The sequence below is a fragment of the Canis aureus genome, chromosome 12, assembly GCF_053574225.1.
Source record: "Canis aureus isolate CA01 chromosome 12, VMU_Caureus_v.1.0, whole genome shotgun sequence".
Taxonomy (NCBI): Eukaryota; Metazoa; Chordata; class Mammalia; order Carnivora; family Canidae; genus Canis; species Canis aureus.
In genome coordinates this window covers 27,569,621-27,589,164 of record NC_135622.1, presented here as the reverse complement: position 1 = coordinate 27,589,164, position 19,544 = coordinate 27,569,621, and the positions used below count along the sequence as shown (strand labels likewise).

The window sequence follows — 19,544 nt, the reverse complement described above, 5'->3', positions numbered from 1 at the left end:
ACAGAGAAGGGACCAAGAAGCCCAAGGCTCTGTGGCTTTGAGCTGGGTTAAGTCCCAGCACCTCCAGGGAAGTCTGGGGCCTTTTAGGTGGACCCAGGAAATGCCTTGCCCTAAGTGTCATCTTCCTCCTTCACTAGGACCTTCACACCTGTTCAGTGCTTTATGGAACACCACAGCCTTGCATGCCTGCTAATCGTAAGCCTGAATATCCATTCAGCAGTTGACAACTCATCAAGACTAATTAGCATTATCATACGTAACTCCCAGTTCTTTCTTCAAAGTAAATGCTCGGAAAGGTGAAAGTACACAGTGTCTACTCATTTACATATCTTGCCATGATTTTTGACGGGAGAGTTTTCCATCCATACTATTTCATTTCATATTTTTCCTTGACTACACACAATTTGAAACTAAAATAGCTATTATTTACTTCCACATGGCCCTAAGAAACAACATCTATGACAGCCCAGGTTCATTGTATCAGCTATATTTTTAAAATGCATATTCAAATAAATACTCAACTACTAAAATTGTTCATTATGTGTACTGCATCCCTACTTAGGCAAACACAGCCTTAGGTTCATGGAATCCTGGAGGAAGTAATCTTTACCATGTAGGAGCCAGGGGAAACTTTTCCTCTGCCCTCTTAGATTCAGTCACTGGGACAGGCAAATTAAACTGGCGAAAGATTACCAGTCAAGAGAGGTTTTTTGGCATGCACCTGAGACCCAACCAGAGAAGCAGCTGGCTTGTTAGAAGCAGCTGGTTAAAAGTGTATACACCTATACACTTGGGGGGGGGGGGGGCAGGCAGGGAGACAAAAGGTCTCTATGGGAAGAACAGATCGGTTTCTTTAGGAAAGACAAATGGGTTTTTAGAACAGGTGAGAGATGAGAAGGTTTGTGAGCACATTTGTCTCTAGGGTATGGGTGATCTTTCAGTGTCCTTCAGGGCCATAATCTTTCCTGGAGAAGGGAATTGGGAGAATTTTTATTTCATCTTCTGGGGGTAGCTCCACCCTGAAGCAGGAATTTATGGGACCTGTATTTTCCAGAATTTGCTGCATTTAGTCAGTTAAAGGAAGCTCTGAGAAGACTTCTTTTTGCCGCTGTCAAATCTCAAATGTCTTCACCTTAAAATAATCTTCATAGCAACTCCGGAATTCTAAACAGGTCCCTGTCAAAGACGTCAGAGAGGTCACCCCGGCAGCCACTTGAAGGGTGGTGACAGTGAGGGGTCAAAAACAGTGCACACTATTGCAGACTGTCCTCGTGGCATACTAGCTCCCTGCCTCCACCCAGAAGGAGGGACGAGGTTGGTCAAGAACATCCCAGTCTTTGAAGTGCATGGAAATCGTCACTTGTTTAATTCAGCATATTTAATCTCCTAATGCCTTTATTGCTTTTGCTGCTGATAAATATAATACATACTTGTTTTTAAAATTTAGCTACATACCAAAAAGTGCATCAGGAACTTTAAATCATGTATAGCGTTGCCATATGCATTCAGCCACTATCAACCAATGCTTTGGTATTTTGTTGCCTAAATACACAAACATGTTTTTAAAAATTAAGATCATAATGTATAATTGGTTTTCTTAATAATATGCCATGAGCATCTTTCCACTGCATTAAATACTCTCTAAAACTGAGATAGTTAAAGGTGGCTGAGGCTCACCATATGGCTCTGGGCTCTACCATAATCTATTATCCAATTCCCAATTGTGGGTGTTGAGGTTGTGAGCTCTTTTGCCACTAGAAGAACTGCATACTCTTGTACTTTAGCAGATGCTTGTGAGCATCTGTTGGGTGCCAAGGGTGGGCTGGAGACAGAGGCAAATAGCTAGGAACCTACCCACGCTTGCCTAAGGAGGAGGGCAGACCCATGACAAGAGGCTGTAGGGAAGGTGCCAATCTACAAAGACACAGAGTTGGGAGGGAGTGGAGAAGGGGAGCCTTGGGAGACAGAGGCTGGGTCCAGACTAGTCCCAAGGAAGAGGAGAGCCAGGGAGCTGTGGCCTGGGCATCTGGGCCTGCAGTGTAGAAACACCTTCCCAAAGTTACTGTGCCTCCCATGGAACTGGGCAACCAAGCCCAAGAGGTAGAAGCTTGTCATTCACTGTCATAATAATCACTTCCTGCCTTTTTCCAGGAATCCAGGGGCAGCACTGATGCCCACATAGGTATCGAGAGGTCGGTGGTGGTGGTGTTACCACTAGACTAGGCTCCCTGCCTCTGAGAGACTTCTCCCTCCTGTTCTAGGGGAAGGAAGCCCTTACCACCCCCAGTGCTCCCTCCTCAGCTCCTGGCTCAGACCCCCAGGGTGCCCATAGTCACATAGACCAGTGCAGGTATCCCCATCTAACCTGAGAGGAATGTTTAGGGAGGCAAGCGTCCTCCTGTCTGTCCTCCCTGGGGCCCCGGGGTTGTGGAGGCTGGAGAGCTCAGAGGGAATAGGGCCTTTTCTGGAAGACAAAACGTGTAGCTGCCTAAACAACAGAAAGTGTTATTCAGCCACACAGGAACCCACTGAGGGACTTTTGGCTTCAGCTCTCACCCTGCCCAGTGGCTGGTGTCCCTGCAAGGACAGCTCAGGAGTTTCTATAAGCTTCGAATGGGGAGAGGTAGTTCAGGCTACACTGTCAGTAGTGCTGCTACTTGCAGAGATCTGCTCCTTCATTCACATCAGCAGTAGGCAAGGGGCAACGGGGTAGAGCAAAAAGTGGATTCACTTGGGTTTGGCAGTCCTGGGTTCAAATCCAGCCAGAGTAACTGCTCAGACCCTCAGTCTCCTCATCTGTGCTGCAGCATGGGGGTAATGACACCCCATTCATACAACAACCTCAGGGGGATTAGAGATGCAGCTTGTAAAGGGCCGGGTAAATGTCAGTACAGGGGCGGGGGGCAGCGCGTGGTGAAGGGCAGTTATAAGTCAGGTGCCAGTTCCCTTCCCTGCTGCCCGTCTCCTCTCATGCCTCCACCTCTCAGGAGGGCAGACTGCAGTGCTGGAATCCCCAGAGGGGATTCCTCCCCTAGAAGGTGGGCCCTATTCCCTTCTCTGTGCTTAGCTCGTAAGCTATACCTCCGTACCTTTGCTGAGCTGCTTCCTCCGCAGGCAAACAGGAAGTCACTTACCTCCAGGCAGGCAGGAAGGGGCTGCCAGGCAAGGCTGCATGCCCAGGGGTTGTGGTCAGGTCAGGGGGCTGGGTGTCCTCTGGGCCCCAGGGCAGGGATGGTGGGCTGGGTGGGGAATCCCTGGGCGTGGCAAGGGGAGGTAGGTCAAAGCTTGTGCTGGCGAGGGCTCTGGGGCAGAAGCCAGTTCCCTCCTCCTGTCCCCATCCAAGCCACATGGCCACTGAGTTGGTGCCCTCCTTGCCTGTGTCCAGGGATCCTCCCTCCAGAGTTTTAGTCCTGGAAACCTTGAGAAGGGGCTGAAAGCTCTGGGAGATGGAAGAGAGCTGGTGGCTGGTGCAGTCAGGGAATCTGTTCTTGGAGATTGCTGTGAGTAGAAACACCCCCACACCACCAAACACACATCCCATATGCACACATACAAGCCCCCCGTACGCCCCACTGGTTGGGAGGAAAGGGAGGGACAGATTCTATTGCCTGTGGCATCCTCCTGATGCGATCAAGGAGGAGACGAGTAGCTTTCATTCATTCACTCAAGTGGCCGTGGGCATGCATGAGTCAGGCGTCCACAGCCTTCGTGCTCCACAGGTGAATGGGCTGGTCCTTCCCTTGAGGAGGTGGTAGTGTGGGGAGCATGTGGACTCATAAGTCCACAGAGGAGGCAGACCACTGGCACCCTGCCTGACCAGCAGCTTTGTAGCCACCGGAGCTGCTTGCACCAGGATCACTGCGGTGGTGTAGAGGCTGGACCGTGGGGGGCAGAGCCGGAATCGGGGTCTGGGACATCGACCCCAGGTCCTCACCTCCTAATCAGTCCTCACCTTGTGACCGCCTGGCTTCAGCCCCCATCATGCCCCTGGTGCCCCCAACCTCTGCTTGTCCATAAGCTCCGTGCAGCCACATTTTTTTTTAAAGATTTTATTTATTTATTCATGAGAGACTCACAGAGGGAGAGAGAGGCAGAGACACAGGCAGAGGGAGAAGCAGGTTCCACGCAGGGAGCCCGGCACGGGACTCGATCCCAGGTCTCCAGGATCACACCCTGGGCTGAAGGCGGCACTAAACCACTGGGCTACCAGGGCTGCCCGTGCAGCCACATTGGATGGCCACTTTGCTCCTTATCTTCCTAGACTTTCTAGTAGCATTTGACATAGCTGACCACTTCCTCCTTCTGTAGTTATCTCCTCTCTTGTCTTCTGTGATGTTTCTGTCCCCTCCCTGGCAGTCCCTTCTCACTCTCCTTTGCAGACTCGTCCCTAGTAGGCTCCATCAGTCCCTCAAGTAGCCCCTTCCTGCTGCTCACACACGCTCACTTCTGCAGCCCAGCCTTCCTATCCCCGCCAGGCATGGTTTCAGTTGCCTGCTTGAGTTTCACAGGTATCTCAAACCTGAAAAAAAAAGAACTCTGAAAAAGCAAACTCTGGATCTTCTCCCCAATCCTGCCATTTTTGCAAATGCCATTTGTACCCATCTGGTTGCTGTAGTCAGGAATCTGGGGCTTGCCCCTGACTAGTCTTTCCTCTTCACACCTTGCTTCTGCTTGAGTAGCTGGTCCATCCACTCAGCCCAGTGTGTATCCCAAGCCCCCCTGCTCCTCTGCTCTGCCCTCTCTGAGCCCCTCCATGCCACCAGCCTGCCTCTCCTGGGCCCCCGGGGCTCCCAGCTGGTCCCTGCTCCTCAGTGAGCCCTTGACTGTCTGTTATCCATAAGGCAGTAGTTGATCTTAAAAACCAATATGGCAGTGCTCCTGACCTGTCATTTCCCTGCTTAGCCTGCACGCTGGCTGGCTGCTGAGGCCCCCCTGGCATCTGGTCCTGCCACTCCCACCTCATCTCCTCCCACTATCCCCTGAGCCAGCTGCCCAACCACACTGGCTTGCTTTCTGTCCCCTTAACCCATGGAGAACTTTCCAGTCTCAGGCAAGGAATTAGACATGCTGGCTCCCCTTCACCAAGGTGTAATGGTCCCCACAAGCATTGCAGGTCTCCTGCCGCTGGCCCTCCTGGCTCCCCACCCCTACCTTCCCCAGTAACCACAGTTTACAATCAGATGTAGATTACCTAGGCCACTTGTCTATTTTCTGCCTCTGTCACTAGATTGGAAGCTCCCTGGGGACAGATGTCCTGTGTCCTGTTCCTGAGGGGTCAGCAGCTTCTCTCATAGGAAGCACAGGAGGAGTAGGTGCTGGCCGGCTGGGGCCATGTTCCAGAGAGGCCTCAAGGGAGGGTTTGCATTCAGGCTGAGGTGACTTTGGGTTTCTGGCATGTACAGCTGGGCACAGTTCTGTAAGATCCCAAATACAGCAGGACGGGCAACGGAGGGTGGGGGTGATGAACCCGGTTAGCATTACATTGAGTCTGAGGCACTCAGGAGATAAACCTGCCCCTAGCATTTGCTAGCCCCAGAACATGAACGGTGGAGGGGCCCATCTGATGTGTTCAAATATGTAAAAATTAGAACTGCAACTGACAAAGTGTTCTTTGAAGTGTGTCTATCCTCCTACCTCCCATCTTAATAGTGTGACCTGTTGAGATTTGAATTGAGATTCTTGGCTTCCCCTGAATGTGGCTACCACAGCAGAGCCCACTTCTGGCCTCCAACCCCTGCTGTGGCCAGCCTCCCCTCCCTCTTCTCCACCCTGTACCATGTGTGCCTGCAGGGGGCAACCTGCCCGCAGGTGCAAACCTCGTCCCTCCTCTCCCTGTCTTCCCCAACCCCCCTGCAGTCTAGGGCTGCACAGAGCAGTGATGCAGGGCCTCTTGGTAGGATGATGCCACATGGGCCCAGGAAGCCGAGAATTCCAGGCTCCTGGGTGCTCTGAGTATGGTGGAGAAAGGCCTGGTGGGCCTGACCTTCTGGGGGAGAGACACAGCGGAGGAGGGGTAGAGCTGGAAATAGGCCTCTAAACTAGGGGCCAGGGCAGCCTGGGTCAGAAGGTATTCTGATTCTGGGGCTCACAAGTGGCAAAGTCTTCTGGGCCCTTGGAATTGTGCAGACCAGAGCTTGGGGCAGGGACGGGGCTTTGGAGCCTCAGCATGAAGCTGGGGGTGCCTGAGGCCGAAGACGTAGATTGTACAGAAGGAGAAGAGAATGGTACGCGAGCAAGGCTCCCCACCAGCCTCTGTGTCACACTCGTGGGCAGCTGTGACCTGCATCCTGCAGGAATTCAGTAGTGGGGAATGGATGACTGTTGGTTCTCGTGGTCAGACACTCTGAGTTCTAACCTCCGCTGTGTGACTTCCCGGGTGTGCGACCCTAGGCAGTGGTGTCACCTCTCCGAGCCTGCCCTCAGCCTGCAGTGGACATAGCAGTACTTCATAATAGAGCTGAGGGGAGTGCAGTACGGTGCTCCTGGGGGACACTTTGTAGCTGCAAGACAAGTGTGTCAGGCACCGCTATTACCTGTATGAAAAGAAGCCTTTCACAGTTTGCAATATCATTTGTGAGAAACGGAAAAAGAAAAGCTGCCAGGCTAGGGCCCTCCTCTGTCCCCTGGGTGCCTGGCGACGAGGGACCGCCAGCTGGGGCAGAGATGAGAACCTGGTGACAGAACCACTGGGAGGAAGGGGGTGGGGCCTGTCCACAGCCCGGGCACAGCACCTTCCCCTTTCTGTCCCTGGGCCCTAGCCTGGGGAGGAGGGCGTCGCCACGTCTCTCTGGGCCGCCTGGAGGGTAGGGGGCCGCGGGGCAGCAGGGGCCTGAGGAAGGGGGCCAGAGGCAGTGGACCTGGGAATGGAGGCGCTTGGCTTGTGGGCAGGAAGTGTGAGGTGGCGAGCTGCTCAGGGGCCCGGAGGAGGCCGCGGGGTGGGAGGGGTGAGCGTGTCGTGGTGGTGAGGGGAGCGGAAGTCGGAAGCACCGGCAGCCACATTCTCCATTCACTGGTGGACGGACCTGCGTGGGGAAGGCCCGCTTATCCTTTCCTGGGTCCTTGGGAGGTGAGCAAGGTGGGCCTGCTGGGGGTGGCGGCCTGGCGGGAGCCGAGGGGAGCAAGGGATGTGGAGAGTCCCATGCGGGCCCCTGTGGTAGCCGCAGGGGCAGGTGGGCAGGAGGAGGGCTCTGTAGGCCCGCTGCGGGCCCACCTTCCATGAGCCTGGCAGGCCTGCAGCCCTCACGTTCGTCTTCCTTCTCTCTGTCCCCCTCCTCCCTCAACCCACCCCACCCAATCTGGCCTTGCCTCTGATCCCTGCTCTGACCCCTAGGTACCTTGGCCTCTCCAGAGCCGCTGGGGGTCTCCAATTAGGAAGGGGGAAGGGGCTCCTTCCTGAACCTCTTACGGGCCTCCTCAGGTCCCTGGTGACCACTGTGGCTGGGTACCCAGTGAGGGCTTTTGTGACCAGAAGCTCCGGGTGAGCCTTTGAGAGCGAGGCTAGAGAGAAGGAAGCCAGACAGGCCTGGGCTTTGGGGCGGAGGCAGCTTTGGGTGTAGTTGCTGCGGGAGCTCAGACGCAGAATTGGCCATTAGGGGGCTCCCAGCTCTACCTCGCCCTTCAGGCCCCACCCCAAGAGGCTGGATTAGTGCTAGGGACCCCACTAGCTGGTTTGCCAGGGCAGCCGTGGTTTAGGCCCGTTGACCTGATACGCAGTGGCCATCATTTTACTCGCCAAAGCCTCCCTGTTCAGGACACTGTGAGGCCTTCTGCTCGTAGCTGTCATCCTCATGGTAAATGGAGTCTCACGGAGGGAAGGTCCTTCTAAGGGCCTAAGATCCTATGGTTGGCTTCACTCCTCTGCTAAAAAGGCAGGGGAGGGTGAGCTGTCATCAGCAGATAATAAATACTCCTCAGGCCTGTTGGACTTTAGCCAGGTTGGAAGGAATGTGCCTCAGATGGGCCTGTATCCCCAGCCTCCTGAGGCTTTAAAACATCCCAGAGCTGCTGCTTTCTGCAGGTAATGAACCACCCAGCACAGGCCTTAGAACCTGGGCTGCTGGGCTCTTTGGGGAAGGAGGGGAGACCCAGGAGGGGTGAGGGTGGTCCAGCCTGGCCCTGAGCCCTCCTAGGGGTCTTTGTCATTCCCAGGGGGCAGCTGCTCTGGAGATACATTGGTGGTCTGCCCCCATTCTCTCTGTACCCCAACCTCTCTGCCCCTCATCTTCTCTGCTCCCACTCTCCCTTCCCCCACCCTCTCTTCCCCCATTGTCTCTGTACCCCATTGTCTCTGTACCCTCATTCTCTTCCCTCTCTGCCTGAGCCCCAGCTGACCCCACCACGGGATCCTCCGCACTGCTGGTATCTCTCTGTCTCTGTCTCTATCTCTGTCTCTCTCTTTGTGCACACTTGCATGAAGGCTTCTTCCGTGTAGGCAGGATGTGGGGCTGCCCCTAGGCATGTCTCTCACGGTGCTCTTGCCCAGGTTTAGGCAGGAGCATCTGTCTTGCAACTACAGATAAGGAACTCTTCCTCTATTCCTCTACCCTCTGGGATGACATCCCTAACCTGGCTCCTACCAAGGGGTGTGTAGGGACAGGCCACTTCCTAAATTCCTGGATGGGCCAGGAGCCCATCCTTTGCTTTTTCCATAGGAAGGAAAATTTTCTAGGGATAAGGAAGGAATGTCTGCTGAATCTGGAAGCTTCAAGGGAGTGAGGCACAGAGCCATAAAACTCGGGGATGTGGCTCAGAGCTTAGGGAGCCCACTGGGAGGGTTGTTTGTGGGCTTATTTGTTTGGGCCTCTCTAAATAACCAGCAAAGCAGCAAAGTTAAACTGAGCAGGACATGCTATTTCTGAGCACCTGCAGGGGGCCAGGCCAGCAGCAGCTCTCAGACCCATCCTGCTTTATCACAAATCTATAGCATAGCTTTACTCCATCTTATTTCCTTTATTTTATAGATAAGGAACCAGGTGAAGTTTTTGACCAGAGTCACATAGCTCATCAGTTGTAGTTGGAGCTTGAGTCTAGTCTGTGAGCCTCTAGACATAGGGGGGCTACAGACATGCAAGGCTGCCACCTCCTCGCCCAGGGCAGGCCATCCCACAGTGTCCTGTGGCCTCCCTGCACCTCAAAGTAAAGCCGTGTGCCCCAGCAAGGGCGAGGGGCGGGCGGTGAAAAGCAAATGCACTCTCAAGAAGTACAGTCCAAGAGCCAACTGGTCTCCTTGCCCTCCCGCGCCGCCCCCCCCACCCCCTATCCCCCCACCCCCGAGATCAAGACAAAGTTGCATTGAATCCCAGGGTGAGGGGCGGTAGGGGGGGAGGGACTTAGGCCCCTTAATCCCCTAGTGATGAGTTTGTGTGTCCTATATATTCCCATCAGCCAGGCCCAGCCTAGCCCCTGCACTGTCCTCCACTCCAGTAGAGAGGGGGCGCCTCCCCCCTACCTCCTCCCTCTCCTCCAGCCTCAGCTCCTTCCCATTCCTTCCTGTCTTCTGGAGCTCAAAACATTTTGTTGGATTCCATAGAGCCATTCTGCTTCTCCAGGAGCTTATACTTCAACTTCCCAAGCCATCCAAGGGCCGCTTTATTTTGGAGGTTAACAAAACTCACCATGTAAGGCATGCAGCAGAACTTTCTTCCTCGTTTGTTCCGGTTAGAACACCTGAGATAAGCGGTTTCTTTTTTCTTTTTTTTTTTTTTTTTAAAGATTTTATTTATTTATTCATGAGAGAAACACACAGAGAGGCAGAGACATAGGCAGAGGGAGAAGCAGGCTCCCTGCAGGGAACCCGATGTGGGACTAGATCCTGGGACTCCAGGATCACGCCCTGGGCCCAAGGCAGACAGACGCTCAACTACTGAGCCACCCAGGGGTCTCAGATAAGTGGTTTCAAAAGAGATTTCACTCAACACCAGGGCTGAAAAAAAAAGTAAATCAAGACAATTCTAGATATGGAGACCTGAGTTCTGGTCCCCAGGTCCTGGCCCACCTCTGACTAAGAAGGAAGGTTGCCTCCAGGAAACAGGCCCCTACTCCACCCTTGACCCTGCCCTCACCCAGGCAGGGCTGCCTTGATGGCCATAGGCAGTGAGCTTACCCCTCAGGCCATTCTACCCCTTCATTCAGGGAGGAGTGATTTAAAAAAGGAGAGAGAGAGGAGAAGGAGAGAAAGAGAGGAAGAAAGGGAGCAGAGGAGGAGAGACACGTAAACTCTCAGTCACAGTAGCCCTTGCAGAGGCGGAGAGCACAAATCACGTGATTGAATGAGTCTTCCTCATGTCTCCTCCTCTCTACCAGCTGCTGCCTGGGAGCCGGGACCCATGTGAACATTTTGGCTGCTGGCCTGGCAGGACCCTACCTCTGGGAGAGCTCTGCCCCAAGGGTCCTGGGCTTCCTGGGAGGAAGGAAGATGTGATTGGTTCATAGGCAGACTGTCCTTGGGAGGTAGTTGCAAGGTCAAAATGATGCTAAATCTCCTCCAAGCCCCATCTCCCCAGTCCTTTGGTAAGGTTGTCAAGGAGGGGTTTTCAGGATCCTTCCCTTCCATGCACTCATCCATCCATCATCCATCCACCCATCCCTCCATCCTTCTCTTTTATCCATACCTTCTATCCATCATCCATCCATCCGTCCATCCATTTTCCTTCCCCTCCCTCCCTTCATTCCATCCATCCATCCACCCATCCATCCTCTCATTTCCACAAACATTTTTGGAGTACCACTTCTGAGTCAAGCAGACACTGAACTGGACAGTGGGAAAACAGATGAATTCAAGAGACTCTCTGCTTCACAAGTAATTCATGCTTCATTCAATTCATGAAGGCCCAAGGGAATTGATTTATGGGTGGGGAGAGAGGGTGATACATAAGAGAGCCACAGACCTGCATGCAGACTCCAGCTCCACCACATACTACTAGCTGAGCTACCTGGGTACATTTTTTACACTCTCTGAGCTTTAGATTCTATTAGGAAGGAGATGATAGCACTTGTCTCATTTGTGGGGTGGCTGTCAAGACAGATGAGCTCATGGCTGTGAAGCACCTAGCTGGATAACAGGTGCTTTGCGGGGGCTTGGTACATTTTTTTTCACCTCCTCTGTGGGGTTGGGTTGCCAGATAAAATACAGGATGCCCAGTTACATTTTAATTTCAGTTAAACAGTAAATTTTTAGTATAAGTATGTCCCAAATATTGGGCATCCACTATGTTTATTTGCCAAAGGTGGCAACTCTACTGTGAAGCCATGTGCTGCCCATTTGGAACTGCCAGCCTAGAACCAGGAACACCTGCCACCAAGCTCTGTAACCCCAGGGGTCCCATGGGTGGTCCTGAATTCTTGAGTCAAAAGTAACCTTTAGCTTTCTAATCTATCTATTTTCTTGGTGCTTCCATTCTGGGAAGGGCAGACAGGAGCCATGTGAGTGAAACACCAACAGTCACACCTCAGGATAAATGCTCTGAAACAGAGTGAGGGGTGGGGTGGAGTCAGGTCGATTTTAATCCATTCAGAGTCATGGACTAGCCAAACTGTATGCCTCTTCTGTCACCAAATGCCGTCTGCTTCTTCCTTCTATTCCTCGGTCCCTACCCCACCTCCCTCAGGTCCCAGAAATCTGCTCTCTCCTCTTTGGTCTCTGGAAAGCTGCTACAGCTTCTGTCCGCCCCCTCCCCTGCCCCCCCAGCCCGGAACCTGTTGATCTGGATTTGTTCTGGGAGGGCAAATCCAGTGATCATTTATGCCTAGCAGAGTCACGAGCATTTACCCATTTGGCTCCTTAATTCATATACATATTTATTTAAAAGTACATATTTGCAAAGAGAAACACGTGGGACTCCTGTCTCATAGCAATTGCAGAACTCCTTTCCACAAGGCCGCTGCCAACATTTCCCATTCCAGTTACTGGCGTTTGAACTTTTCCCACCAAGTGAGTTCACTGATGAGAGTAGGGGAGTTGATGTCATCCAGACAAAATGCTCTCATTCCCACAGGGACATGCTCCTGAGGCTGGCACATGTTCATGTACAACATGTGGACCGTGTAGAGGAATGAAGACCAGGGCAGGGGTGTTGGGAGGGGAGCCAGCTAAGCACAAATAGCCCAGGTCTTGGCAGGAAGGGAGGGTAAAGAAAGGTCGGCCTTGGGATCCATAAGCGAACTGTAAAGAAGGTGCTTCCCTCCACCTCTGTCCTCTGTCTCCTAAATGGAACTGCCTTCTCTGTGTTCTTTGTACCCTGTGGGCTTGCTTGCTTGCTTGCTTGAGAAGGCTGCAGTGGGGAGATCTCACCTCCTCTCTCACATTTGATCATTCTCCAGACAGGCCTGGGGAGGTAGATTGGATCTGGTGGGGTAGCCCAAATATAGACAGTGGGTTGTGAGACTCACTCGTCCTTCTCCCTTGGAAGTACCCAGAGAGGACTGAGAGTAGAAAACAGACCACACTGCTTGGGGGGAGGAAGGTTCTGGTATTGCCTGTTGGACCAGTGCAGGACTTAAGGAGCAAAGCATAGGAGTCCTCAGCCTATAACTGGGAAGAGGGGCGTGAGGTGGAGACAAAGAAATGAGAAGGACCAATGGCTGAGCAAGGAGACCCAGACGACAAGAGCCAAGGGTAAGACTGGTGCACATTGCTTTGATTCAGAGCATCGAATACAAGCTTAAAAATAAGGACTAGCCTCGCCTTCAAGGAAGGTATAGTCCACACAGTCACTGCTAGAACTTGGTAGCCCCGAAGGCTGGACATGAGCCTTTCCCAGGGAGGCAGCCTCCAGATCTTGAGGCCCAAGCAATGACAGGTTCCTGCTCTGAGAGAGGAATGTAGGGGTTGGGACAGAGAGGGAAATATCCAGACGGGTTCTAAGGGACTTTTAGGAAGAGGCTCTCAGAAGGAGCAAGAAACTGAAATTCCTGGTGGTCCTGTGTCGTTTCTGTCAGATACTGTCCCAAAAGAGGGCATGGTGCCAAGCCATGTTTTCTAGGTGACTTTAAACGATAGGTTTGAACAGTAAGTCCCCACCTGAGCCTGGGGGTGGGGGGGGGGGGGGGGCGGAGTCCCATTTATCCAGTGTTTAATGGTGGGCCAATAGGTAGGCCCCAGGTGGTTACAAGTTGGGAGCAGGTGTGTGTCTCTTTATATCTTTGTTCCCCCAAATAGTTTAACACAGCACACAAGCACACACAAGATTTTAGGATGGAAACACATGAGTGCAGGATGTGGGCCAAAGGGAAACTCAGAAAAGTTCCAGTGCAGCCAGGGGTATGTTCAGTATCGGGCATCCACTCTAAAAGGGCTGTGCACTTAGCCCTGCACTTCCTGGGACTCTACCAAGCAGGAAATGGGTCCAGTTAGGAGTTGCAGAGTGTCTGTGTGGTCAAAACAAGCCATTGTCCTGAAGAAGTAGGGCCGCCCAGAGAGTCTTGTAACTCGTCTCTATGCTGAGGATGGAGATGCATGCTTCTGGAAAAGATCCTTCAAGATTCTTCAGCTAGTGTGGCCGATGCACTGGGCAGGTCTGAGCAGATGTGGTGCAGCCACAAGTCTCCTGCTGCTCCCTCTCCTTCCCGTGTAGCTGGGTAGGCCGCAGGGGCTGTGGGTCCTCTCATTGGGGCCCCTAGTGAGTTTAGCTGAGCCAAGGATGAGGCCTCAAAGACAGGAGCCCTGGAAAGTAGAAATAAGGCAGCCTGTGCCTTCCTTTCCTGGGTGCCTGCTTCTCCCTCAGGGCTCCTCGCCTCCAGTCTGTGTCTGTTCGGCTCCCCCATACTTTGGTTTATGTGTGTTTTCAGCTTGCCACTGCTTTTATGCTGCTCTGAGGAATGTCCACCTTCTGTTCCTGCTACCAACCACTTCAGTTTCTCTGTTCTCCCTTCCAGATTCCCAAAAAAAAGATCAAGTGTGCCCCATTTGTCTTTCTCAGCTAAGCCACTCAGCCACCTTCTGCCAATAGATGGGTGTCTTTGGAGCAGGTGCCACCCTGGTGTGAGCAGTTGAGATTGTGGGATGGACAGCATTGATGGTATACCCCTCACCCCTGGCAGGGCTATGGAGGGCATGTGTTCCTTGACCGGTGCCAGGGATACAACAGGCACCCTGAAACCTGTCTGATACACAAGACGCATGTGTCCATGGACTGACAGCCCTTTGCTAACCTGCATTTGCTTTGGGCGTTTCCAGGGTAGGTGCAGACTCCCAGCTGCCACTTGGGCCAGCGCTCCCCATGCCCAATCCTCACAATGGGATTGTGAAGGCAAACACTTCTAGGGGCTTCAGAGCAGCTTGCACTCTGGATGATGGGGGACGACAGACTCTCTGAAAAACCCCAGCCCATGGAATTTCTCAACCTCTATTTGGGAGACAACCTACAGCCATGTCCAGAAGCACACCTGAAGGAAACGTGCAGCCTTCTCGACCCTCCCAAACCTGAACCTCTTCGGGAACAGACCTGGGCCTCGGAGCCTCCTGATTGCATGAGGCCAGATGCTCCTCCCAGTGGTGCCAGCATGGAGCCCCCGCACCTGGGGAGTGGCTCTTCCCAGGGCGGGGCCGGGCACAAAGCAGCACCCCCTGGGTCACCCAAGGATAGCCATCCCCTGGGGAGCCCAAGGCAGAGCACATCCACCCAGGTGATGTTCTGGGCAGGCATTCTGCAGGCCCAGATGTGTGTCCTGGACCTGGAGGAAGAGTTGGAGAAGACAGAGGGGCTCCGGGCTGAGCTGAGATGCTGCCTCCCTGCAGCCCCTGTGGAACTCCCCCCTCTCCCCTCCAGCCCTGCTGGCCCCCGCAGCTCAGGCCTCCATCCCAGCTCACCCTCGGTGGAGGCCCCAGGGGGAGACAGCAGTGACCCTGAAGGGGAGAACCAGAATGCTGTGTGGCCCAGGAAGGGAAGGACAGACTCCTCCCCAGAGTGGGGTGCTGAGGAGGAAAGTGTGTTCTTTGACAATCCCCTCTTTTTGGAGAGCCCTTGCTCGGACACGGGTGCTTCTGGAGCTCGCTTTTCCTGGGAGTTCTCAGACTCCTGCATGGATTTGAGATCTGAGCCCCAGGGTCCCCAGACCCTGGAGCCTCCCCCCTCAGGAGGAGGGGTGCTGTGGGAACTGGACAGTGAACCAGATTTGGGGGATGGCACAGCTGATTCCAGTGGCCACACCACGCCTCCCTTCCCTGTGCCCACCTACAAACCTCACTCCTTCTCACAGACTGTGGTGGATGAGGCCACCAAGGGGACCCTGGAAGCACCAGGGTGCTGGACAGAGAGTGAGGTAAGCTGAGCCCTGGGGACCAAGCCAAGGCTGTGCATGGAAGGAAGGGCCTTTCTCTGTGGTCACCAGGCCCAGAACACCCTTTTTAGATGCTAGGGCCTTTTGGAATCCTAAAGTAATAGAGCAGAAAAGCAGGCCCAGTATGACCTTCAGAATTATAGGGCATTTTATAAATGCCGTGATGTCATCAGAACATGATGGCAATTAAGTCTTCAAATGTCTCCATCTCACCAGCTCCAGGGGGCTGAGTCTGGACACATTTAGAGAACAAACAGCTCCTCCAATTGCAGTATGTTCCAGACCATTCTTAGACACTACTCCTCCTACTTCCAAGACATTCCCAGCTATAACAGGATAGTGCTCAGCCTGCGAGATGACCTCTGCCCCAGGCTGGGAGATATCTGTTTTAAGAGTCTTGTCCTTTCTTTTCTTGAGATATTTCAGCATTTGGTTACTTTTAGTTCACAGTCTTTTATTCCCACCCCTCCGCCTCCTCCCCAGGGGCCATAGATCAGGCTTGCATAACAATGGCAGAGGTTCTTGATATCAACTAGGACAAGTTCTGGGGACAAGTGACACGTGAGACGGTGGGGAGCACTGTTTTCCCAAGGAGCCCTCTGTTTAAGAGATAAGGACACTCAAGATGGAGAGCTGGGCTGTAACTTTCTAATCTCTCTGGTCCCAAAGAACAGTGCAGAAGAGCCGTGAACCAGAGCAGCTCTCTCACCTGACCCCAAGATCAGAGGAGCTGCTAGGTATTCTTGGAGGCCCCCCTGCCCCCACCTGAAGGCTGGGAGGTCCAGCATGGGGCATTGTGGCTCTGTCCTGTGCGAGTACATTCTTGGGACCTTGTTGCTGTAGGGCCCTTGGGGACCTCAGAGGGAAGCCTGGGAGCCTCATCCTCACAGCAAGTAGCATTTGCTCTCACCTCCGTGCCTGAGAGCTGTCATAATCCAGGCCGTCCTTGGGCTGGTACTGGAGACCACAGAGGGAGGAGGATGGAGGCAGAGAAGACCAAGAGTCAGTGAGCATGGACGAGGGGCTCCGGAATCCTTGTGGGATGCGTTTAAGGCCCTAAGAACTGTTTCCCTTGGGTCAAACCTCTTGCCTCTCCTTCTCTCTAAGACTTTGCTGGGAAGCAGTCTTAACTCCGCCCTATCTGCAACATCCTGTGTGGACAGAGCATTGACCTGGGACACAGGACAAGTGGAATCTGATCCCAGCTCTGCCACACATCGTGTGCCACCTTGGGCAAGTCACTTCTCTCTCGGCCCCCCCTTCCCCATCTGTATGAGGTAATGCCCCGGTGGTTCTTGGGCCAGCACCAGCGTTCCTAGGATGCGGGTCTTCTCTCACCCAGGATTCCTCTTCTGAACTGAGGCCGTGCTGTCAGAGTGGGAAGAGAGCAGAGAAGGAGGGGCCCTGTCACCCTCCTCAGTCACCCTCCCCCTCCTGCCCTCCCCTCTGAGTGTCTCCCAGGCTCATGGAGATCCCCTGCCTTTCTCAACAGGCCCTGCCCAGCCCGGAAGGCTGGCAGACAGAAGAGGGCCCTTCCTGGGCCCAGGTGCCTCTTCTCTCCCAGGACCGAGGTGAGATCTATTAGAGACTCTGGGAAATTGGGTGTGGGAGGCTTTGGATTTGGGTAGGGACAAAGATGGACCTTGGATCCATAGATATCATTAAGAAGTCCCATGGTATTGTGTTGAAGCCAGACCAAGGGTGAAATCCTGCTTCTCCCTCTGTGGCTTCATTCATACAATGGGTTTGAAAATGCTCATTGCATAGAGTTAATGAGGAAATGTCGAAAAGACCCAGCATTTCTGATGCCCGGGCCTCAGTGGTTTAGAAAGTCCTGAGCCCTGGGTTGCCTCAGACGGGAGTCCTGGGAACCCTCTGCCCACTCCCTGTGCCTGGGGGAGGTCCCTGTCTGAAGGAGGCACAGAACATGCGGCCCAGCTTCAGGGGAGGAGCCCCAGGGAGGGCGTGTGTGGAGTAGCTGCCCAGGCGGTTTTCCTGGCTCTGCCAGGCCCCCGGCCCTCAGCCTGCCTCTCGCCCCATGTCAGCTTCCCTCCATGCTCTTCCTCAGGTGACAGTGATGCTGAGTGTATCCAGAAGTCTGCTCCATACACCTTGGCTCCGGGCCCCTGGGGGAGCACAGCCTCTTTGACAGAGCCTAGCAGTCCCGAGTCTGAGGGCAGAGGCCCTGGCCCCAGGCCCAGCCCTGTGTCCTCCCAAGAAGGCAGCCCACAGCACCAGGACCACCACTTGGGCAGCAGTTTCCCCGGGTGCATACTAGATGCTTCATGCCCTTCACTCTTGGAGCCAGATGGCACAGAACCAAGTTTTCTGGAGAGAGAAGAGGCAGGAGAGGCCCCACACCCCGGGGAAGAAGTAAGGAGTGAAGGTCCAGCCAGGACTGCAGAGGCTGGAGCCTTCCAGCCTGGCACTTGCTTGACTTCTACAGAAGGGTAAGTGTTAGCCTAACCGGTCGTCTGACTTCTAATTGTGGATGCATTTAAGAATACCCTGGTCTGGATGGAGCATGAGAAATGCACGCTGGGATTTAACATACTAATATCTATTAAGCCAGGATTGTATGACTGGGTGCCAGCAGTTATGAGCAATACTGGAGGATTTGAAAGCATGAGAAACCAAAAAGCAGACAATTACACATGTGGGGCAGAATTGGTGTGTGCCGAGGCAATGTCCCAAGAGCCTGGATACCGGGGGGTGGGGGTGGGGGGGTGGTTCAGAGGACCTGACCAGGCCTATGTGTCCAGAGAAATGGCAGTCGTGCTAGGCAGGGCTGGGGAGTGGGAAGATCAGAGTTTGTGATGTGTGAATTACACACTGCTTTGAACTTGAGCAGGTGTCTGGGAGAAACTCATCCATGAGCCTAGGCCCAGGGTGCTGGCTCAGATCTCAGGAGAAGTCAGAACACCAAGGGGAAATTTGACTGGAACCAGGGAGTGGATCTCAGAGCCCATAATGGGATCAAATAACCATAGAACTGTGGCCCGAGGCAGGAATAGGACAACTGGGAAGCCAGTCTCGATGTCTGCCTGCCCCAGGAGGCTGCCTGAGGTCTGTCGGTGCCCAGGGCCTCCACCCAGGAGAGGGGTTTTGTTCTCTGGCTGCCCGGGTAGGGGACATACTGAAGAGGCCAGGAGGAACCAGTGATGATGGTTCAGATTGTACTAACTGGAAGGTCGGCCTCACCCCTATCTCAGTGTCACTGGGTGATGGGGACAGAATCTCAGGCAGTGCCAAAACCAGAGCATCTTCCCCATGCATCTGGAAAACCATACTGCCTCTGGAGGTGTTCGGAGGCTTGGTAATCAGGGGAGTCTTTCAGGATCTGAGAAGAGAGGGCTCGTCATACCAACATTAGTGTCAATTCAACTCAAAATAAAAGTAAGTAAATCCACCTAAAATGAGAACCATATTTTCTTTTTTTAAGATTTTATTTATTTATTTGAGAGAGAGGGAGAGCACACAAGCAGGGCGAGGGACAAAGGGAGAAAGAGACTTCCTGATGAGCAGGGGGCCTGAGACGGGGTTCAATCCCATGACCCCAAGATCACGACCTGAGCCAAAACCAAGAGTTGGACACTCAACCAACCGAGCTGCCCAGGTGCCCCTCAGTTAATTTTTAAATTTTTAAATTTTTTTTAGATTTTATTTATTTATTCATGAGACACAGAGAGAGAGAGGGAAAGACATAGGCAGAAGGAGAAGCAGGCTCCATGCAGGGAGCCCAATGTGGGACTTGATCCCAGGACTTCAGGATCACACCCTGAGCCAAAGGCAGATGCTTAACCCTGAGCCACCCAGGCATCCCAATTAATTTATTTTAATAACAGCTTTTTTGAGAAGTAATTCACCCATTTAAGTACACAACCCCATGACAGTTTATGTTTGCATCATTTTTTCCTCCAGAGTAACTCCCCATCTAGATATTATTTTAGTTATCACACCAATCGGCCAGGTCATTTCTGTAAAAGCATTTTAGGGCTTGCTCAGCTATCAGAGTTCTCTTCAGATGAGACGAGTTGTCCTTATTTTTCTCTTCAGTTGTCCACTGGACTCACTGCTCCAGTTCCTTGTTTGTCAGTGGCTCTTCCTGTGATTCCTAGACTCTTCTGGCCTCACTAACACAGACTTCATGAAGCCCCATGTTTTGGGCAGGGGGCAAGATGGGTGATGTTGCTTCTCCGAAGGTCTCCGTTATGCCAGCCCCGCCTTGCTGGGTGTACGGGAGCCTCAGAACTCAGGGAGAAATGAAC

At 53.2% G+C, this 19,544-nt stretch overlaps 1 protein-coding gene across 5 annotated transcripts in view; it reads left to right on the top strand.

The window, feature by feature from the left end:
- PSD4 (pleckstrin and Sec7 domain containing 4) overlaps nucleotides 1-19,544 on the top strand; it is a 35,151-nt gene that overhangs the window by 5,066 nt on the left and 10,541 nt on the right. For 2 of the 5 annotated variants that reach the window (XR_013349239.1, XM_077843255.1), the window contains exons 2-5: nucleotides 14,174-15,258; nucleotides 16,384-16,509; nucleotides 16,769-16,847; nucleotides 17,345-17,726. Coding sequence is in view for 4 of the 5 variants with exons in the window: in XM_077843255.1 (XP_077699381.1) it covers nucleotides 14,287-15,258; nucleotides 16,384-16,509; nucleotides 16,769-16,847; nucleotides 17,345-17,726 (1,559 nt within the window). In the remaining variant the exon portion in view is untranslated. Of the gene's footprint in view, nucleotides 1-6,915; nucleotides 7,067-14,173; nucleotides 15,259-16,383; nucleotides 16,510-16,768; nucleotides 16,848-17,344; nucleotides 17,727-19,544 lie in introns of those variants that run through there. The other 3 variants (XM_077843256.1, XM_077843257.1, XM_077843259.1) reach the window with 3 other exon arrangements.